The sequence below is a fragment of the Syngnathus scovelli genome, chromosome 14, assembly GCF_024217435.2.
Source record: "Syngnathus scovelli strain Florida chromosome 14, RoL_Ssco_1.2, whole genome shotgun sequence".
Lineage (NCBI taxonomy): Eukaryota > Metazoa > Chordata > Actinopteri > Syngnathiformes > Syngnathidae > Syngnathus > Syngnathus scovelli.
This window is the reverse complement of record NC_090860.1, coordinates 13352481-13375753: the sequence shown is the minus strand read 5'-3', so window position 1 is coordinate 13375753 and position 23273 is coordinate 13352481. Positions and strand designations below refer to the sequence as shown.

The following is a 23273-nucleotide window of genomic DNA, read 5'->3' as shown; positions in this document are numbered from 1 at the left end:
AGTAGGAGGGGCAGTAGTTGTGGAGGCAGGTCTTGGCTATGAACGTCAGCAAGCGCCAGATGTTTAACAGCGAGCCAGCTGCTCGCTCTCGTTCTTTCTTGCTCTCTCGTACCATTTTATAACTTGAAAGCCTCTCGCCTCCCTGTAATCACCAGAGTCGCTTTCAACTAAATGGAACACGGCCTGGAGCGGAGATTTTTATAGCCTCCAGAAAGCCAGTAGCAGCGTTGTGGTTCTGAGAAAAGTTTGTGCATATATTTCAATTTGTAATAAAATAAATGGATAAACCTGTAGCCATGTAAAAATGCTGCAACAATTTTAAGGAATTGGTAAAATGGATATCGCGTGGATTTTGCTGTTTCATTCTTATTTCATGAACGCAATATTGATCAAAAAGGTTTGTGGAGCCAAATTGAAAATTTTACCACAAAGACATTTTTTGACTTGATTTCCCCTTTAAAATAATTTTTTTGGACCACCAAAACGTCTTTTGTAGTCGAGTTGTGAGCCAGCTGCTGGCTGAGGTGCATTTCCATACGTGTTGTGTCTATGATCATGCAGGACCACCGGCCGATGGACGATAACGTGCACGCGCTGCACGTGCACGCGCGCGAGGAGGTGATGGAATTTTCACTTCAGAAGAGTTGAGCAAGAGCGGGCATGTAACGCTCGCTCTCTCTCTGGCTTTGGTGGGCCACACGTTTAGCCTTTTTCCGACCTTCAAGCTTCACCCGTTGATGGAATGATGAGGTCATTGATGATGTCATGATTTGCCCGAGTTGACATGTCATGAGAAAGGAATGCGTGTAAAATATTAAAGGAGGGCTTACTAAAGTTTGTGATTGGAAGAAAAATAAATTGTAAATTTACAATACAGTGATCTCTACATACTTAGGTACATTTGGATTTCCAAATTCTCAGATTTCTTGTGTGTGTATCAGTGTACTTTAAAAAGATTATTTGCATATGTTCGTCTTTTTTCCCCCCCACAAGGGCAAGGAGTGGGCCGGCCTGCGAATAGAAGAAAGTATGTGTATTACTGGAGCCAAATTGTGAATATGACTCTTCAAGACACTTCATCCCGAATGAATCACCCCAAAAATTTCCTCTCGGAATTCCACTAAATGGCGTCACCCATAATAGAGAACAAACTGCCCCCTGCCAACAAAGGCGGAATGTCCTTGGCTAGCTCGCCGCTGGGCTTGTATGTGAGGAGGAAGTGGGAGAATGTGACTGTGTGGGCAAAACAAGCAACAATGTGCCACGCTTACCACTTCCTGTCGTGGTGTTTGGGTGCCGTTGCCATGGCAACAGCAGTAGATGCCAATGTGGAGTGACTCAACCGGGCATATGCACACACAGCCCACACACACACTTAAATTTTGATTTAAAAATGTGCAAAAAAATAAGAAAAATGTTGGGATTTCTTTGAGAATTTTTAGGGAGATTGTTTTTGCATCTTTAATTCTAAACTGTCACTTAATTGGACATTTTAAAAGGTACCCTCTAGTTTGCAAATGTCTTTATTTGAACATTTTGAGCTTCAAACCAAAGCAGCCAATGCCACAAACTAAACAGGGAATCAAAGCAGAGCAAAAAAAAAGAAAAAAAAAACATGCCTGCTACACAAACCCTAATGATAGGAAGCTCATCCAAATAAAAGCTAACTCACTTCCTCTCACAGTAGTTTCAGAATAAAAGTCCTGACATGGCTTGACATAACTGAGCTTGTGTGTAGTTAGTCGTAATGATTGTCAGTTACACACACACCAGATAAAATTGAATCCGAGCCACACAGTGGCACTGCAATAAAAATCATGTAAAAAAAAAAAAACATTTAAAATGGCTTCTTGTTACTATTATTATTACTATAATAATAATAATAATGATGATCAATAAAAACATAGCCAGGCACATTTACAGTGGCTATGTAGCTACAAAAATGGACACAAAGCCATAAACACACACCTCTAAATTCCCAAGCACACACTCTCTAAGCCGTGTTAACACAACAAGCACACGTCAATGAACCTGTTTTTTTTTTTCATGATATTTTGTAGCTGCATTGTGCTTGTTGAGCATTAGAACTGTTATAAAAGTTATATTTACACACATGACAACATGTTCATTTGTGGATATTAAATAGGAACTGAAATTGACACTCGCTGGACACATTAGGTTCACCTGCGCATTATAATTTGATTTTTTATTTATTTTTTTGAAATGTTTCATTTTGAGTAATCTACCGAGAGCACTAACTGTATTTAGCTACATGAAGGCTGTGTAAGTGTACTTAATAAAGTGTCCGGTGAGTGTGAAGTTGCAATAAAGAGCTTAAATAAAATTTCTTTGGCAACAACAACAAAGTTAAGATAAAACAATAAACAACAGCTTCTTTGAAAAAAAAAAATGAACCCCCAAATTCAGAAATGTCGTGCAAAAATTTGTGTTTGGGCCAAAATTTTCAGTCAAAAATTTCAGGTAAGATCTATCAAGCCTTGTGAAAATATTTTTGTTACATTTTGCATAAATTTTATGAAAAAATTGCAAATTTATTTAAAAAAACACCCTAAAAATATTGCATGAACATTTCCATTATAATAAAATCTTTCCAAAGTCATGCAAAAAAAAACTAAAAACTTTAGTAAATTAGTTTTTTTGCGTGTTATATGATGTGTCTGCACATGATTGTCAATATTTGATAAAAAAAAAATAATAATACATTCGTCTTCTGTATAGCTTTTTTTTAAGTGTACTGTGTTCCTTTAAGAGCTTATCAATGTCTCACTCATCCGGTTTGTTGTGAGTCAACTGTGAACATGAGTCCATCTTCACTGAAAAAAAGAAAAGAAAAAAAAAAGAGTCATCATCATAAAACGGATGTCCATATTCTATTTTCTGTCCGTTTGGATGGAACGCATCCAACCAAAAGTCAATGGCCATTTTCACGCCGTCAGATCCGAAATGACCAGTTTTTCCATCTTATTCCCAATCTCAGCCGGGACCTGGAGATCGTCCAGGTCATAGTCGTCTTCAAATGACCTGGAATCACATTTCAGAACTTTATCAAGCTGATCAAACTCCTTGAATGAACATTAGAGAAGAATTATTTGCGGTACCCTTCGTGAATCTGCTCGTTGGCAGTCTCCTCCGCCACAAGTATCTCGTACTCTTCCGAGGCGTACTTATCCCAGTCGGACGGTTCTGGACCGTCGCTGTCGAGGTCCTGGAAGGGCCACGTGAGTTTTAACAAGCGAACCCGCAAAATTATGTGCAGCTTTGGGAGCTGAATTAAAAACAAACAATGGCCACTTGGACCACAATGGCCGACTATTTGTGCTGACCTTCTGCACAGCAAAGGGATCTCTCTGTTCGTGGTCCAAGTATTTCTCCAGGTTGAAGAAGGTGTCAAAGAAGATGTGAGCCATGCGGCAACGCTTCAGGTCACTCAGCGTGATTTTGCCTGGACAAAAAAAAAATGGCGTTGTGTGTTAAGGTGAAGCAAGCGTGGCTGAGGGAAACATCCCAGTTGACATTTACCTGGATTTTCTGGTTTGACCAAGTCGAGCATTTGACACAGCAGGTCTTGGAAGGGCAACGGTTCGATGCCCATTCGCTCCATGCGCTCGCACTGTTCTTCGTAGAAGTACTCCAACTCGAACATGGACAGGACGCCGTCGCCGTCCACGTCCATGCAACGGAACCAGTACTCGATGCTGGAGGGCGAATGGTGACTTAGCTTTTGGCTTGGCTGCAAAAAATAAATGAAAAATCTTACCTAGTGGGATTTTTCTTGTCCTCTTCAGAAAGGAGAAACCAGACAAACTCAGCGTAGCTCATGCGACCTTCTCTCTGCACGGTGTTGCCCCTGGCGACCAATCACACAGACACCTTTAATTCCGTCGTCATAGCGATCGGGCTCACTTGCACCTGCTTACCGCGTCACGGCGCCCGAGAACAACCGCTCGATGATTCTGTTGGAGGACGCTGAGGGAGGACAGCAGAGGATGGTGCGTGTAAACAAAGGCGGCCATTTTGTGACTGGATGGCTAATTTGGTCAAATGTATCAAACCGTCTCACCGTGGTCGTTGTATCGGGCCAGGTCCTTGTGGTCGATGTAGAGGTCGTGGTCGCCGTCCAGCTCCCAGAACTTGCAGTAGATGACGTAGAAGTGCTCGTAGGAGAAGTAGTCGGTGATCTGGTTGATGTCGTCCTCCTCCTCCAGCAGCGCCAGCGTCTGCAGGAAGTTGCTGCGCCGCAGCTCCGTCATGGACATGCGGCCTGTCCACGAACGGTTCACCACGTAGAAGATCCGCTGGATGACCTGTCAGTAATACACCAGTAGAGGCAAAAATAAGAAATATATGTTTAAAATGTTGTTTAGTATTTGCTTGTTATTTGAAATTATTTTTGAAAGAAACAAAATATGCAAGTCAATTTTAAAATCCATTCAAGAAGTTTTAGAATATGACGCTGAGCCACTTCCTGGTTCACGTAGCATGCAGCTAATGTGTCACAGACAGGAAAATAAAACCGGTGAGCTGGACTCCACGGAAGGAAGTGTCCTAATATGGGCATGGAAGAGGCCATGGGGGACATTAAGAGAGGGGGGGTGCTGCATACAAGGCATGACTAGCCATCAGAGTTTCCATGATGTATTTCTTTTGCATTTCACATCACACATCACTCATGCACAAGTAAACTTATTTTCATTTCATGCCATTTTTATTTATCAATTACCGTTGTGATGTAGCGGGAATGAAATTCGGGTGCATCCTTCAGAAACGTGAGTCCGGGATGCGTGTCCACGATGTCCTAACAAAAAAACAAGACAAATTGTAAAATTAAATGAAAATTTTAATCTGAAATATAATTTAAAATCAAATAAAATAGTAAATAAGTAAATACAATTTGCAATGGCTAATTAAGGTATTGGTACTTGCACAAAAAAGATTTATTTTGTTGTGGAGACTGACAAGCAAAGTAGAATAAAAGAGCTGACCTGCAGAAGAGGAATGAAGTCCTCCTGCTCCAGGTACTGACAGCCCGGTTTGGCCAGCAGGTTGACAAACTTTGAGGCGTCGTCGTGGCAACCGTGCAGCAACCTGCAAGAGCGCCGAGCCGTGTGAGCATTTCCGTGACTTTGATTCCGATTGCCCGCAAATGCAACCTACTTCCTCCAGGTGGCGATGAAGGAGTGAACGGAGACAAAGCCCGTCCTCTCGCCGCCGGCGCCGTAGAACATGGCGGCCTTCCAGTACAGCGGACAATCGCACGCCTGTGGGGGAAACAATTTGTCCTTTGACCTTTTCTTGTAAATCACATCAATCTGACAGGGTGTGTAGACTTTTGATATCACCCGCATGTTACGATCATTACCTTAGCGACCTTGCTCATTTCGTAAATGTCGGCTTTCTCTTCCTCAAACTCGGCGAAGGTCTCTTCGATGGCGGCGATGGCCGCGTCGTGGTCGGCCGGCGGGCCGACGGTAGGAAGCCCACTTGGGAAGTAGAACCTGGGAATGTTGATGGCGGGAGGAGGAGGGGGAGGAGGAGGGGAGATGACCACCAAAGCTGCTGGCGGCGGGCTGGGCGAGCGGTGCGATGAGGCATGCGGGACGGTGGACGCCTGGGCGGGGGCCGGGGGTGGCGTGCCGGGTTTCTTCTCCGCTTTGGACTGGACCTGAAGTAGAAATCAGGAGGATGATGTCATGAGAAAGCGTGATAGATGTAAAAGTAGATGCTAAACAAAAAGCATCAAATTGGAAACAGGAAGTTGTTAGCTTACAAAATTTCCTTCCAGTGGCCATTTTGCACATATTGAGGCTGACAGCTGTAATCCCCCCCCCCTTCCCCCCCCACATTCATTCTATCACTCTATTCCTGCACCTCCCGTCTATTAATAACCGGCTGGTATCTCCCTTAGAATACTTCCCAGCACGTCCTGCATGAGAAAATCTGCAACTTATTGGATGGATTTTTGTTTTGCGTGCTGCTACCTGGCGGCGTGTCTGACCTGTTGCTCCTGCTGTTGCTGCTGAAGCTGAAAAGACTTGAGTCTTTTCTTGAATCGCGACGGCAAGACAAAATCACAGCCCCGTGCCAGAAAGGCCAGCTCACCCCTCAGATCGGGGTCCCGGCGCAATGACGTCTCCTTGATCATCATGGTCGGGGGTCTCCGCATGCAAAAACGCCCCCTCCCGCCAAACTCCAGTTAGGGTTCGGAAAAAAAGCTCCAGAAAGTAGCCCAGAACCTTTCCCTCCGGACTCTGTGGTAGTAATCCAGTATGCAAGGTTCCGCTGCAAGAAGACCACCCGGGCATGATCTACCATCCAAGGGGGGAGCGAACCCTGCAGTGTCCCCCTCACGCAGTTTTTCTAATCCCAAACTGGGTTCAGAACCGAGCGCACCGAGAAACTTGAGCCATGCTGGCTGGAGTCGGCCAACACACAGTTTACCGATTGAGAAGGAGGCAGGGGGGGCGGCGTTTTGAGACCCCCCCCCCCCCACACACACACACACACACACACACATACATTCAGCAAAGGCCACTTCCATGTGAGTAGGCGGGGCAATCAAAGAGGAACTATTTCCAAAGAGTTAATTTTGGGATGGCGTGATGAATCAGTGAATGACACGTCAGTAAAGTTCCAGGAACTTTGTCACCAGGTCCTGAAACTTTAACGTGTTCTGTGTTGGATCGCTGCCTTACTCACCATGATGAGCACTTTTACAGATTTACTACAATAGACATGTTATTGTCCCTCGGATTTAGACAGTGTACCTAATAAAGTGACAAGTGAATGTCGCAAATGTCTGCGATGCAGCTGTGTGCACATTCCGAAAGGAAAACAAGCTCCTCACAATCTGCTAAAGGAATAAACACCTTTCCCTTCTTTTTTTTCTCACAAGTGATCTTAGGGGACAATCTGGCGCCCTCTAGCGGTCATGGTCATCACCTACACAGCAGCATTTCGGACAAGGTTTAAGCAAAATAAGTCATTAAAGAATTGTTTCTAAGCATATTTACTGTCATTATTACATTTATTTAATATCTAACGTGTGCTAGTGACTTTTCCAGATCCAACCTTGTGTTTTTTAGGGTTACTCCGCTGTGCGCACCCCCTGCTGAATTCTTTGGAACAACTCCACTCTGTACTGAAGCCAAGGTCGCATACCAATCCCACACACGCGCGCGCGCACACACACACACAATTACACACGTACACAAACAGACTTTTCCTGATGTGCTGCAGGAGGAAACATTAATCCCAATATCTTGTGACAATCAACAAACGAGCGCCATGCAAAGAGGACTCGTTCGTGATTCAAATCTATTTATCGGAATGCTGCACGATTTATATTATAATAAATAAAACGACAGGTGCGCAATTCCCCTTTTCACGCCGCGAAACGGCAACAGACGAGTCAGCCAATTGAACGCATGATGGGGAATAGAAAGGGGGCGGGGGGGGGGGGGGGGTGTCAGCTGTTCCGCAGTGCCAACTGTTGCGCTGAATGTGTGCGCCACTTCCAAGGAACTACTTGCCGCAGAGAATAGTGTGCCGTGTATACAAAGCTACTTCCGAAAGCACCTGCTCGGAGTGCCTGGCGGCTGTGTGTAAAATTATCCGCGTACAAATTTATTTTTGCCTGCGGCGCTACTAGGCAGATTCCAGGCAATGACAAAGACAGGAAGTCAATTATCATTAGAATTGAATATTCCAAATGTAGCATTTTTAAAAAGGATGACGTCAAGGGCAAAGAAAGCCAAAGTCATTCAAGGTCAAAAGGATTTGGGGTTCATTTCTAATGATGGCTTTCCAGAGAGCCAGACGGATGAACGGCCCATCGGGGAGACGGCGGCCAGGCTGATGGTTTCTTCAGACGCAAATGGATCGGAACCACGCTCGGGAAACGCTAAAGTCATCAAAGAAGTTTGTTGTGGTTGCCGCCCGCTAGTCAGCAAAGCAAAGATTTTCCACAGCCTCCAGTAAAGTCTGAGAGCTTTCACATGTGCCTTCAAATTTCTGGTTGGGCTATCATTCAAAATTAATTTCTTTATTGTGGCACTACATGTCGACTTAAACTTGAAATATTAGCCACAAGGAAGATTCCAAATAAAATTGTAGTATCTGGGAACAAAATGAAGCAGATATGATGAGTTTCTCATAACCGTTTAAGTCACATGGTTTTTCAAAATTAGCTTAACGTGAAATGGATTGTTTATAGCACATATCTTTAAAACGTTTTAATGTGTTTTCTGTATGTATATTTTTTAAACTGATTGTTGTAATTAGCGGAATGTCCACTAGATAGAGCTAAAGACCAGACTGACAAGTTTTGAAACCCCCGCTAGAGGGCAGCAGTCGACCCCTTAGTACCGAGAAACAAAATCTGGCTGTTTTAAAGGGTCCTATAACATTTTAAATCCTATCCGTCCATCAGTTTTCCAAACCACTTATTGTTGTATTTATTTTATTTTTAAATGTAGGAATACTGTATACAAAACAAATATATTGTTTATATCATTATTTGAAATAAATGGCTTTCAATTTCATTTATAAGTGAGTCGCATTCTGACTAACAGTGAAGAAGAAACCCGAATGGAGATCAGGTCAAATATTTTGGTTGTGCAATCACAACTTTGCTTGTCAAGATTACGCCCTGTAAAAAAAAATAAAAAGGTAAAACATGGCCACGTGCCACGCCTTTCCCAAAACAGCGAGCTCTTGGGAGGGAGTCCCATCATGTAGAGTGGGGGAGTCCCGTGAAGCCTCCCTTCCACCTCCATTGCTCCAAAACATGTTTTGCTAGTTGCCATGGTAACACAGCCTCCAGCCGAGTTAAAAGCTTCCAGATGAAAAGGTGACTCGCTTGAAAAAAAAAAGTTTGACGCTAAAGTGGGAACAGCCGTTTGGAGGACATCCCAGGCTGCAGTGGGAGCGGCGGGGCGGGCCGGGCCTGGTTGGGTTGGGCCGAGCGATGATGTCACCGGCTTAACAGCTACCAGTACGAGCAGAGCGCCGGCTGCCAAGTGTTGCACCTCAACTTTGGATTGTGACCGACATTGGAAAAGAGGTCATGTGCTCTCTCTGTCCTTGTGAGTAAGGTTTGTTCCAGTATCACACAAATCAATCAAGTATTTTGATATGAAAATGTCTCTCTGGCACGTTTGAAAATCTATTCCTGAACGACTTTGTACGAGCCACATTGTTTCAAAGCGCGCTTGGCGGGCCTTGAACTTGCGCATTTAATCCAAACAAGCGTCTTCCCCCACTTGGCACGCGTTCCTTCTGTGACCTCATTTCCTGGAGAAGGAGTGATGTCATCCTCCAGCCAAGCAGAGTCAACAACTGTACTGTGCTGGAAAGCCCCCCCCCCGCCCCGGCCCCCCAAACTACGTGGACTCCACCCGTTAATATCCCCGCCTGGCTTTTTTTTTCACCCACCCCCCGCTCAACTCGTATAAATTATTTTTGTGCAAATCCTCTCCTGGTGTCATCTCTGACAGACAGTTATTACCTTCCTATCGGCATACTTTTCCTAAGCTCCCCTTTCATCCCCTTCCCCCCCCCAAAATCCTTTGTGCCAAAATGCAGTGGTCCGAGCTGTCAACAGTTGAGTTGGCTGGAGAAGAAGGAAAAAGAGAAGCTGGAATTCACCTCTTTCAATTTTGTCCTTCATATATTTGAATAAGTGCTGCTCTTAATAGAGCCATCAGACTTTTTCGAGTTGACGTGACACCTTTGCCTGTGTTGAAATGTGCAGGTGCCAAAATCGCCTTATCGAGTTAAGGGTCACGGCCAACGGAGGGGGGGGGGAGCACTTAAATCAGATAAGTGAGCCCGCCAAATCGTTAAAAGGCCTCCTTAGATTCCCGCCCGCCAATAAAACACAAATGTGAAGCACGGGCACATGGCGGCGGCGGGCGCCGATTTCCACGGCTCCGCTTACGACCTCCCGCCGAGCAGAAGTGCCCGCCTCCGATTTGACGTCACACGCGGGCGCCGTTTGGGTTTAAGTCAGGGGATTCATTCCTTTAATTATAAAATCGAATGGCAATGTAACCAGATATGGGAAATGATACGGACATAAAAGAAATATTTTTTGAAATATTTGAAGCAAGGCAACAGAAGGAGAGAAACACAATAACGCAAGTGGCACACGCGCAGGTCCATTTACACTGTGGCGACAGCGAGTCTGTTAGCGAGATGCCATAGTACGGAGGGGGCGGACAGATTTAGGTGCCCCCCCCCCCCTTTCACATCCTCACCCGCCTGGCTAAGCATACACTTAACACTGGTGGTGGCAACAGACAACCCCCTGCGAAGGCGTCGCACCCTCCATCAAGCGCCTCGGATTGGGTGGCGGCGCCACACGGCAACAAGTGTTACTCAACACGCCCGAAATACTCGAAGCGTGCGGGCCAATGGAAGAGGTGAAGTGTTAGCTCATCGCAGGCTGACTACGTGGCCGGAGGTGACTGAGGGACACGGGATGCGAAAAAAAATGTTTTTTAATTTAGAAATGCTTTAAAAAAAAAATCAACTTAAATAGTTACTTAGTTAATAGAATTGAATTTCTTCCTGATAATTATTTTATTATCAAAATTTGTTAAATAAGCCATTTTTTTTCAAATTGGATGATTAACAAATGAATCAGAATTAAATTATAAATGTAAGAAAATGCAAATCAATTATTCATTATTATTAATTTTGCCAATTTTATATAAAAAAAAAAATAACTTAAGTGCAGCGAGCCCTTATCCAGTATTTGCACAAATTCCTGGAAGCGCTTATTATCATCAGACGTTAATGATGCACTCAGGTGCTCTTATTGTTGAGTTCTGGCTGTCAGTAACCATGGCAACCTCCAAAATGTTTTTACATCAACAGGACATGAGGCGCCACCGTGTAGATTTTTTTTCAAAAACAAACAAGATCGCTTGAGTGCCCCAAATTTCTATTTCAAGCCTCTCACATCCATTCCGTTGAGCGTGTCAAAGTGCCGACGAGTCGCTAATTACCGCTATTCATCAGCAACTATCAATTATGGTCAACAATCCTGTTCTGCCTCAGCAATTACCAAAAAAAAACTATCGTAAAACGACAAATTCGGAGAGTAGAATAAAGGAGTGACGCTTACCCTGATCACTTCGGGAGTCTGCTGGATGAGCAGAGTTGAGCCCGTCTCCCTCAAAGCCGAAACGTCCCCGGCCGGATCTCTCTGGACGACCACGGTCAGGCTGGTGGGCGGGACTTTAGGCGCGGCGTCGTTCCCCAGACTGGCAGGAGGCGCAAGGCAGGATTTGGGATGGAGCGAAGGGGCTTCGGAAACGTTTGCTTTCGCCGATGCGGCCTCGGGGGTCGGCGGATGTGCGGTTGTCGCCGTGCGAACGTCTTCGGGCGTAACTTTTGGCGTGACGGCAGGTGGAACTGAGGGTGTTCGGGCGGAGAGCTTTGGAGGTACGGCCGGAGCGGTTTCCGTTTCCACCGGACGGCCTGCCGGATCAATTTGTCCGGCGGAAGCGTCAATGTCGGGCCTGCCGGCGGAGGCCAGCGTACCTTGCAGGAGCTTCATCACCTCGCGTTCCTTGCCGCTGCTCCTCTCGGCGCTCCCGGTGCTCCCCGCCCCTGAGTCCACCAACTCCTGGGCGAAACTCTCAATGCTCTCCAAGATTCTCAAGAGTAAGGCGCCGTCCTCCGGCTCGTCGCCTGCGAGAACATTGCGGCTCTCTCCCTGAGGGGCTTTGGAACTGGTGCCGTTCACCGTCGGGTGGCTGGTTTTGATTTGGAACTGGGAGATTTTGGGCTGGGCTTCGGCAGACACCATCCCAAGGCTGCCTCCGCCGCCTCGCTTGCGGGTCTTGACTGGAAGTGGTGGCTCGGTACTCCTGGGGTTGCTCATGCTCTGAGAAAGATTCTCCAGATCCATCAGCAGTTTGTCAATGTCGTCGTTCCGGTGCGCCGGAGCGTTCGTCGAAGGTCTCGCGGCGGTGTGGCCGATGCCGCACGAGTCTAAACGAGAAAGAGATTCATTTCATATTTAGTTTCTCAGAGATGCGACCCGTCCAGACGTCTTACCTGTATCGACATCTTCCTCCTCGATGTAAAGCGCCTCCATGGGGGATCCCGGAGGCGGCGTCGGCGAGACTCTGAGACGGGACGGAGAGTGTGTCGGACTGGACGGAGAACTCGTGACGGGAGCGGGGAGCAGGTTGTGATGCGTGACGGACGAAGGGGGATGTGAATGCTGGAGTCCGTTGGTGAGTGCTTTGGGTGGCGAGCTCTGGACGGAAATGTGAGGAGCGGGTTTTGCGTTAGGAGGCGAGCGCACCACGTCCTCGTAACGCGGAGGCTGCTCGCCGCCAAATATGGGCGAGAAGGGCGCTTGTTGGAGCGAGTGGAGACTGTTGACCAGCTCAGTCAGATCGCCGTGCCCGCCACCTCCGATCCCTTCCAGCTCCAGAGGTAGTCTCTTCAGATACATGCTGAGTCGGGTCATCAAGGCCCGGTACACGCTGTCGGGACTGGCACCTCCATCCTGGGGACCTCCGCCGGCCTTGCGTCGGATGCACTGCTTGATGATGTCGGTGCACTTCTTCAGGTCTTCCGAGCATTTGAGCAGGATGTCGAGGCAGGCGCGGATGTCCTCCCCGCCGCCGCCACCGGCGGCAGCCGCCTCGCCCCACGTTTTCTCCAACAGACGAGCAATCAAGTTCTCCTCCCCGAGAGTGTTGCGGTAAAGAGAAGCCAGAGTGTTGACACTTTGCTCCAGCGACCCGATGCCGCTTGAAGCGTTTACTTTCGTAACGGCCGACGAACCGCCCTTCAATTTCGTCTCAAAAAGCGGCGGCGAGTTCTCATCCGCGGGCGTGACGGCGGCGCCGTTTGTCGCCGCGTTACTGGAGCTGAAGTGGCCGTAGATGATCTCCAAATCGGTGGAGCGACGGCTGAAGGAGTCGGGGCGGACTTTGCGACCTTTCCGGAAAGTGACGTGGCTGGAAGAGGAGAGACGTAGCTTGTCGAAGGAAAACTCTTTGAGCTTCCCGCTGGCCAGATTGATGGCTTCTTCCGTGATGTCCTTGAGGCTTCCGTAGCTGCCGCAGCTCAGGTTGCCCATCGATCCTCCGCCAACGGGCAACTTTTTTCCTCGCCACGCGTTGCCCTCTTCCCCGATATACAAATTTCCGTTGCTCCCCGCCCTCTCCAGGGCACCGCAGTCACTCGTCCTAGCGTGATGTTGGGCGCTCAAGCACCTGGAGGGCGAGTCCGGCGCGACCAGCAGCTCCGAGCAGGTGCCGTGATGGGCCACGGAACATTCCAGCCCCTGCGAGAGCGTCCTGCACGGGCCCGAGCAATAGTGCACAGCGTGAGAATGCTTGCGTCGGTCCACCACCACGCTGTTGTAGCAGCTCACGCTGCTCACCACCACGCGGTACGCTGCTGCCATGGTGACCGATGTCACCCAACTAATCCGTCAGGGCATACAAGAAGAAAAAAAAATCCACTTTTAAAAAGTCCCGTTGCGAAGGTGAAGCATAAGAACTCAGGGATCTCAATAACAGCTGCGAGGTTCTCCGTCTGGGCTCCACGGGTCGCTTCTCCGCTTCCTCTCTCGCGGCAGCTCGTTATCCACTAATGACAGCGAAGGAGGACGGCGGCGGAACATCCAGCTGGGCTCTCAGCCTTCCCCCCGCGGGCCTCCGGCGCTGCCAGCGAGGCTTCAGCATGGCTCCGGACTTGGCCGGTCCGTGGCTGGCTGGAAGAAATCCTTTCTCTCCTCCTCCTCCTTTTAAAAGTCCCCAGGCAGCCGAGACGTAGTTGCTGACTCGGCCGCAGCTGCAGAATAGCAGGGGAGCGAGCGCAGATGGCCCACTGCCCTCTTCTCGCTCTCCCTCGCTCTGCTTATGTTGCGTCTGGAAGTCTGCCGTCACTCTCGTTTCTCCAGCCTCTCGTGTTGGGCTTCTCTGACCTGGGGGGGATGCAGGCGGGGGGGGAGTCATTAGTCTATCAATTGTGAACACTGTAAAACTTTGATATGACCATGTGCAGTCAAACGTGCATGCTAATTAGCAAAGCTATAAAATAGGACAAATACCTGCAACGTTACACATTTGAAATATTTCATTGCTAGCATATGCCCATTTTTTTTCTTAATTGCAACAAGACAATAAAACTCCATCTGTCCCAAGTCACATTTTAAAATCAAGGGTAATATAAATCGTAGCGGTCTGTTTCTAAATATGACATAGACAATCATCTTTTTAGTAGCTTGAAAATTGCATTTGTCTCACTCTCATTCTTGCTTCCTTCCCTTCTCGAGAGTTGCCCAGACTCAGCACATTCCCATACATAATAAATCAACATGCGTAAACGGGACGCTGGAAGGCACCCGAGCAACTGCTGTGCACGAGAGTTGAGACGTTATTACGAATCCCGGACACGCGCACACGCACGCGCGGCTCTCTGGAGAAAGACCGTGTGAATAGCTCCACACCTCATTATGAGCAAGCGGCCCCCGAGGATCGGATAGACGGACCGAATTTACTCTTTGGGGAAGTGAGGGGGACGATCTAGGAAAAGGATGTTTTTAGGCGGCTGCATGGCTGCCTGACTCACAGCTTTTCTTATCTTGAAAAGCCTTAAAAGGCGCACAGACACGCACGAATAGCGCGTGCAAAAAAAAAAAAAAGCAGCAGCAAAGTAAACATGAATCCGTCCGTCTATTTTTTTCTTTATTAAAAAATATTTATGAACGGCTCCTCGAGACTGCTGACGAAGCCTTTTCTTTCAAGTGCATCCAAGCTCCTTTTAACTTTCCCTGACTGCCTAAATGAGCAGAGAGCTCAGCTTTGACAATCTCCAGTCCCCAAAAACCACTTCATGGCCCCGACTGCAGAAGCAGGGCGGCCATTCGCAAGTGGCCTCTTAAAAAACCTGACACGTGGTGTCTTCTGCACGACATTTGGAGGAAAAGAAAGAAGCACAGGTCTTCTGACGTTGTCAGAAATGAATTAGAATCCATATAAGCGCATGTTTAGACTGCGCCAGTGAAGCGAGACACTCGGGAGTGTGTGTTGGTGTGTGGACTGCTGTTGCCGTCCATCAGAGGGTCATATGAGGAGCAGATTAGGGTTTCTAACCGCAAACCCCTTGTCGCCACCGCCCGTTGTCACGGAGACGGCGAGGAGAGCCATCGTGTTCCAGCCACCTTCATCCCACCCAAAATCTAAATTAGGACTCGTCAAACTTTTCAGACATTTACGATTGGATCCGGCAATCGGTGAAATAATATCAGTACCTTTAAAGTGTCGAAGGAAAATGTCCTCCAAAAATCTGGGATCCATCATTAGAGAACAAAAAGATGAGGAATGCCCTTCAGGGGATGGAGACAGACAAGAGACGCTGAGGTGTGATACGGAGCAGAAGGTGTCAACATCGGCTTGCTCAACACACACTCACGAAAACACACACACATACATAAGTTCAGATGAAAAGCCAGACGGACATTTTACTCAGGAAAGGGGAGGGGGGGGGCAACTTGGGTCACATGCACAAACACTAGTCCGAGAATAGCCTCTAAACACCGGGAAAGAAAATAGCCCAGTAACAGAGGATGTGGCACTGTGTGTGTGCGTTTGTGTGTGTCTGTGTTGTAACCATTTGTAGGCTCGTTTGTGTGTAACTTTGAGAATAAACAAGTCTTTCATCATCAGCCGCAATTCGTCTTGGGCGCCTGTTGACCAAAAAAATGCTCATATAAAGTCTCGACTTGTGCCCGCTCTAATTGCCATCTGCTGAGCTTTAGCTTGGTGTCGTTAAATAGACATCAGAAAGGAAGAACATGAAAAGACACACAAGAAGGGATGTGCCGTGTCAACGTTACATGCAGGAAGACTTTGCAGCGTCAATTTGGCCTATATGAGATCAATTTGGAGTCGGACGATGAATTATAAGTATAAACGGCTTCACCACCATCATGATGCTAGCGCGATTATTTTAACCAGCTGCGAGCTGTTCCAAAAAAAACCTAAATTTGCATCCTTTGTTGTGCAGAGTCTTGGCGTTTTCCTCACTGCAGGAATGCTAAGCTAACTTGCTAGCTATGTTACAAATGGCTAGCATCCAGTAAACGGAGACATCTGTTTGTAATGCGGCCCCACAAATGGCAAAGATTTATGTTTGAAGATGGCTTATTGGACGTCGTTAATGTGACACAAGGACTCTCATGGGGGGGGAGGGGTGGGGGGGGGGGTCTCTGCTGTCATCACACACACACTCGATAGGCATGCCTGCTTTCAGCATCGTGATCTCATGGGGGGGATACAGTATGTACTGTAATTGCGAGTGCAGGAACCGACACACACAGGCTCACGTACGTACCCACGCACACGCAAGAAGGCAAACACGCTTCTGGCATGTTTTTGACACCTGGAGGAAAAGGATAGTGGGCTGGCGTGACAGGAGAACAAAGACAATGGTTGCAACGCCAGTGACTCATTGCAAACGGACACACACACGGAAAACATACTATGGATCGGCGTAGCTAACGTCAAGTAAAAAAAAAAAAGATGATTAAATATGCACATTTGTGTGTCAAGATTAAAAAAAGCTGTAGTGTGTTAAAATTGGACTTTTTATTGAAGGCCATATAAGTCAGGACGAGAACACAATATTCCAACGCCTACATGCGGCTGGAGCAAAAAAAACAAAACAAAACACCCACTCACACAAAAGTTTGTGTCTTAAACTTGCAACATTAGCATAACGTCTTCACGACGAACGGCTCGCCATCTTGCACGCTCAGAATGCGGCTACCTCAAAAATCGAAAGGAGTCTGGCGCTCACTGGTAGAACCTCCCGACAATTAAGAAAAGGGGCCCGTCCGATTCAAATCAATTCCATTCTGGCTCTAAAATGCATGAGGTAAGAAAAATATGGCTTAGCTCACACAACATGACCTCAGCTTCTTCAAATACTTTGCATGGAGATCAATGGAACTCTTGCTTTAAGTGCCGACTGACCTCAGCTGTCTACAAAAACATGGTAGATGCTTTAAAGGAAATCTATTGGGTGCTTGCTTTTTCAACGGCCTCCTGCAGCAAAGTGGAGACTGCGGAGCATTCCTACAAATAGCCCAAAACTGTTTTACCTTCTGGCACAGTTTGGGATTGGGCAAGTTTTAGCGTCCATGATTAAAATTGACAAAACCCGTCGAACTCCGATAACAGGAAAAGCAAAACCGCCTTGTACTCACATTCCAAAAGCGACGTCGAGACCACGAAAAAGAAGTCCGCAAACGTCTTCTCTGGCTTTTCCTATTTGCGATCCATCACCGGCGAATTTCTAAGCACCCGGCGACAGACGAAAACAACCCCCCGGGGGAAAACGCCGGCCGTTCGTCTGGCAACCCCTTCAAGAGTGAGATTAATATATACGACAGCTTTACGTTCAAGCTCTGAGAGGAGGAGGCGGTTTGGGGAGGGGGGGTCAACTTTTTGGGGGCCTATAAATAGGAGCTGACGCCAGAGAGGATAAGGTAGCCTCAGTAGCCTGATTCAGCCTAAATGATGGATACCTCAGATCGCCGTCTCTCGCTTTCACTGGAATCGCCTGGCGAAAGGGTCGAAGGTCAGACCGCTGTCTCAAATTCGTAGTTGCAGTCTCGCAGACAAAAGATGGAGCTCTGCGCTAAAAGTATGCTTTGAACTTAAGCCGAGACAAATTGGTGATATTTCAAGGCTGCTTATTTTGGTTGGGACTCTTCTCCAACTGGGCGAGTTCTCGTCAACAACAATTAAAGCAGCGAGGAGCAGGCTAGAGCGCTCCGCTTTTATCGCCAATCCTCCAGATGATCATCAAAGGTTGACGTCGGTAAAGGACAAAGACCAAAATAGCTTTATTAGTCAGCTTCGCCTACGTTTAGGACACCTGCTTGGGTCTCAATTGGACAATTTTTAAAAGACATTCTCAATGGCAATTAAAGATCCGCTGGGACCCTAAAACCAAAATGGCTTCCATTGGTCAGGCAAGAAGAGAACAACGACCCAGGAAACTATTTTATATTCTGGTTCCCATGGCTGCAAGTTTGAATTGTCTCCAGTATATCATTGCATAATCACAACGCGACCAAGATGAAATTACAGAGTCATGACAACACATGTACCACATCAACGCAGTCCAAGTGATGTTTGTTCCTTCATTGGTTTAACCTCCAACTCGGAGGCCGTGAAAAAACTGGATGGCTGTCATTTTATCTCGTAAAATCTCAGAACTACGTTGCGACTTTTAAGATGGGTGCCGGTACGCAGCCCGGGCATAACCGCGTACTCGCTTCCCGCAGCTCTGGCTCAGCCGCGAGCGGTTGACCAACTGGCAGAGCAGATGAGTCGCCATCCGCAGAGCAAAAACACGCCGTCAGCCATGATGTGGGCGGTCGGGGTTGAAATCATTTCTCCTTACAATGCAACAATCGACACAATAACAAGCTCCTTTGTCTTTGAGAAATTCAGTCTTAACGATTTCCCGCTACAGGAGCTGCAATTTTGTTTTGGCTAGCGCTAGCTTAAAGTAATTCAAGGCTATCAGGTCAAATTTGAGTATTCCCATTCTCAGAATTCTCTGAAAGATTATCTTGAGAGATTATCCTGTGGTGTGACAAGGACAGTTAAGCTAATTTAGCTAGCAATTGAAGAGCTAGCGTCAAGGCTAAGCTAACTCATCCACTGTGGAACGAACGGTTTTGCGTGAAGTTGAGAATGTGGATAAGCGGAAAACTGTTATTAGGCGTTCTCGCGGTTGCTTTTAAAAACAGCTGGGTGGGAAGCAGGGGAAAATTTTTCCACGCAAATGTCGAGGGGATTTTAAAGGAAACTTTCCAAATGTCACACAAGGGGGGGTTTGAGAAAACAGCTGGCTTGAAATGAAAAAACACCAAAGGAAGAAAAGACCTTCAAAATGTGTGTATCGACAAACGCGTGATTTATTTCAGTTTTCAGGAAGTCCACAGCGTAGGCAGTGATTCATCGACTTGATCGCAGTCAAGACTACTCCAGCTAGACGTCTTCATCGCACATACGAGACCCAAAAAGCTTGCCAGCTCGCCTTTATCTAAATCTTCCTGTTGAAACTCCCAAGGAAAGCATTCTGCGAAAGCGTTTTGATAGCACCGAAAAGAAGAAAAGGAGCTTTGTGTCAGGATTTCGTCAGCCTCCAAAATGACTCACGCACGAACCTTCAAAGTTCCTCTGATGCTCGCATCTGACGTCAGTTCTTAACAGGGGAGGGGGTCCGGCAGTGTCTGCAACCATGGCAACCTCAAGGATGCATTGATGAAATTCCCACAAAATGCAAACGCACATCTCAGTGCATAACAATGTTTTCCATTTGTGCTACTTTTATTTTCCCATATATATTTTTTACTTTCTCTCCAACATTTGTCAGAAATGTTGACTCGGACATCCATCATCCTCCGCATATATTCCACGCCTGAAAACTAATAACAGTATAACCACTTTCATCAAAAGAGTGCCTCATCGCCTCCCCGCACGGATAATTGCAGAATAATTGCTGCGTTCAAGGCCCTTCCTGCGATCTTTAGCCAGTTCAAAATAATTGAACTAATTAACACCACGTCTTCATCTTGTCAATAAAAGTCTCTGGAAAGGTTTGGAACTCCAAGTTAGGCTCACGTGCGAATGTACTTAAGAACCTCGGCGGCTCGCATTGCCCTCAGATGCTGACTGGCATTACAAAGAGCGAAGACTGATGAGGACCTCTGCGGTCAAACAAGATTTGTCTCCATCGTAGATTTACTGGTCTTTCCTACTCTGTTGTATCACTCTTCCTTTCCATTTTTTTTTGCTACTGCGGTGGAGAATGAGACGAATGGTCTCGCCACAGCGGGCAGTAAAAGCAGCCCGTGGCCTCGTGTCATTTTCGTCCAGACGGTCGCAGCGCGTCTGTTACACAACTCAGGATGTGGTAGGGCCCGGGGGGCATCCATCGGCCATGCTCGTTCCTTCTCCGATAAAAAAAAAAAGTCTCAAGCCACTGCAGGGCAAGGTTGACCTAATCTGAAGGTGACAGCGTTGCGGTAGTTAGCGTTGCTTTTAATGTTATTTTAAGTTTGCCCTAATTAGTTGGCTTGAGATGAAATAAAAAGGGAGAACAAAATTTGAATTGTCCACTGGAGAAAAGCCGTGAGCGACACAATCACATTATTTAATCCGATTAGCTTTTTGGGACTGCTAGCTTTGGCTAGCGCTAAGCACAGAAGACAGCGATATTTGCTTGAAATCACAATTTGTGATACTTTAAATTGATTATTCTTTAATTATAAATGAATAAACTACTTTCCGATCTCCCTGTGATACCACAACAAACGATTCACACTGTCAATGTGAAACACTCTACTGACACCCGCTGGCTTGGAGTGGAACAGCAACTGACTTTCCATCAATCGCAAGTTTCAATGGAAGGAAATTTAAAAAAAACAAAACAGACTTTGTCTTCAGGCATAGGAAATGATGTTTTATGCATGAGAGACGTAATAAGCGCCCAGAAAGCGACAGAGGGAGTAAGACTCATAAAAAAAAACGGCAATAAAATATTTTTAGCCGGCCGTGTCTTAAAGTGGGGGCCAGGGAGAAACCACACCAACATGACCGTGAATGGTACTGCTATTTACTGCTTTTTTTTCCCTTCTTGGCAAGTGGAGGCCGAAGTGGGAGGAATGTTGGGTTCAGATACTCGCTGCGGGTGTGTGTGTGTGTGTGGACAAAGAGAGCCAGTGTGGACAACACAACACAATCAAAAGCGAGCGACTCGTCACGCATACACAGAGCGACGCATTCCAGAGTGCAGGGACGGACGAGAAGCGCTGACATTCAGACCCCGGCGACCAATCGGCACAGTCCGCCGCAGCCGCCACAATGGAGCCAGTCAATGAGGGAACAGTGAGGGATATTTTTTTTGGGTCCCACTTATTTACCTCTCTCAGCCTGTTTCCATTCATTCTTTCCGTCACCGTCTTTCCCAAGGCAGATCTCACGGCACTTTGAAGGTGATTTAAAAGGAAGAGCCAAGGAGTCAACCTCCTACACACACGTATGAATCACCCCTTTGTGTTTTGGAACTTAGTAGAACATAGGAGGTGTGTGTCATGGGCCGAGAAAAGTAAAGTAGCCCCAAATTGTACTCTGAGTACTTTTGATGTACAAAATGTCATTTAACACAATGCTAAAAAAATGTAAACAAAGAACTCTTGCTGACACAGACGATGATTAGCCACTGTGTTTATACAGCCAACAACACACACACACACACACACACACACACACACTCTCTGTAACTTCGCTTTTCACATCTTCATTTTTAGCAGCCAGCAGCATTGCATGGAATACGAGCCGACCCCACACACATTCTACTGGGAAATGTGAATGACTCCGACGTCTCCGAAAGATGCCAGACACAATTGTCACCCTGTGCTACGCACTGATGAGTAAGCCAACAGCTTCGCAATCCTCGTGTGTGTGCGTTGCCCGTTAAAGAGCGGGCGGAGAGCTCCACGATTCACAGCGGGTGGCACAATTCAACTTATTTACAAAACATACATTGTTTGTAGCAACTATGTTGGACAAATTATAAATCTGGGAGGGGTGCTGGTTTAATCCCAAGGGTGCGGTGTCCATTTGAGTTTAAACAGTGCCCCGCCTCGATTATTCCCCCATTACGGGCCGCGTTACATAACAGTTAGCCACCGAAATACGTCGCAACAAGTTAGCTGTTATGTCATCATGTAAATAAACGTACAGGATTATTTTTTGTTTCCACTTGTACTTATTAGGCGTTAATCTAAATTCCAACACTCCTGAAGGGAGCTGGCCAAGAGGAAAAATGGTATGGCAAACAAATCCAGATAAGAGGTCGCCATCCTTTGGGTCTCACGATCTGTCTCTTTGAATGGTGTCATAGGCATCCCCCCCCCCTCCCCCCTCCCTCCCAGAGGATTTAAGAAAAAGTTGACAGCGGCTCTGTACACAAACTCACATGCTTGTTTACATCTTGTTTCCCACCACTAACGAGCCTTAAACACACCACGGCAGCACTTTACTGATACTTTGATCTTTATGTGTTAAACAAGAACACACTTCCACCCCCAACAAATACACACACACCTTAAAACAACACAACCTGAGTGGTCTTTGCGGCCTTCACAATTGCAAGGTCCAGACAGGCTCAAATTACTGCACACACACACACGCAATGAGGTTCCCATCATCTCAAGAGACAAATCCATGAAGATGCCAGGAAGGAGACTCACCAAAGGCCAGTTTTGTTTTCCTTCCGGAACATGTACTAGCTGAATATGTCAGTCATTTTCCGTGTGTGTGTGTGTGCAGGAGGGGGGTGGTGTAATCTATTCTAGGAGAATTCCAGAGAGGAGACCTAGTGACTGACCCCCACCTCACAGGATTTGACAAGGAATCGCCACAAACATCACCCCCCCTCTCACGCACGCGCATGCATGCAAATGCATCATTAAAACAACATAATTGAAGGAAACACGCATGTGACGGTCGGACACACCTGCAGGTTTAACATTATGTGGCGTTCGAGGGTAGTGAAAAAGAGTGGGATTTTATACGACTTGCATCCAAATCCACCACGACACATGAGTAACTTCAGGCGCAATGAAACAAGCAATTTTTGCATGGGAATATTCAGACATGGGATGATCTCTCCGATGACCCACGACAAGGTGAGAATATAATGTCCAAAGTTACCTGAACACAACAGGAGAACCCCCACAGAGTCATGGGGGAGCTTGCGTGCACGCCGAATTCCACGCACTCAACCCGGGCAGAAATATGAGCCAGAGCCGGGTTAAACACTTGGAAAAAAAAAAATCCTACCTGGTTGTCGGAATCACCATCACGAAAAGACATGCCAAAAAGCCCATCGCAAAGTTTGAGAGGGAAGGGAATGTAAACACAAAATCACCGCTTACCTTTTCCCCCTTTTTTTGTCTCCCCACCTCCGTCCTTCACCTCCACCGGCGAACCGCTCGCTCTTTCCGCCGCCTCCTTGGCCGAGTCACGACCGCCGCAAACCTGCAAACCGAGCGGCAAGGAGCGCCTCGGCGTACCGACTAGAGGGTGGGCTACCTAACACACGCGTGGGCTTGTTTCTCGTGCCTTCCCGTGTCAGCGTTTGTGAGCGTGACAGCTCTTGGAGCGACTGAGCTGAGTGAGAGTGAGGAGAAC

At 47.0% G+C, this 23273-nt stretch overlaps 1 protein-coding gene across 2 annotated transcripts; it reads right to left on the bottom strand.

The window, feature by feature from the left end:
• Positions 1–1507: 1507 nt before the first annotated feature.
• ppp2r3a (protein phosphatase 2, regulatory subunit B'', alpha) lies at positions 1508–23273 on the bottom strand. Of its 2 annotated transcripts, XM_049740674.2 has the most exons (14): positions 23018–23273; positions 12088–13978; positions 11150–12021; positions 5381–5683; positions 5176–5279; positions 5004–5106; positions 4742–4816; positions 4082–4325; positions 3939–3987; positions 3779–3868; positions 3541–3716; positions 3345–3463; positions 3120–3226; positions 1508–3042 (listed from the first exon to the last, which is right to left on the bottom strand). In XM_049740674.2, exons 2-14 carry the CDS (start codon positions 13454–13456, stop codon positions 2946–2948), a joined length of 3708 nt encoding a protein of 1235 aa, XP_049596631.1. In that variant the 5' UTR covers positions 13457–13978; positions 23018–23273; the 3' UTR covers positions 1508–2945. The 2 variants fall into 2 exon arrangements, with proteins under 2 accessions (XP_049596631.1, XP_049596632.1); XM_049740675.2 differs by lacking the exons at positions 11150–12021; positions 12088–13978; positions 23018–23273 and adding an exon at positions 6017–6445.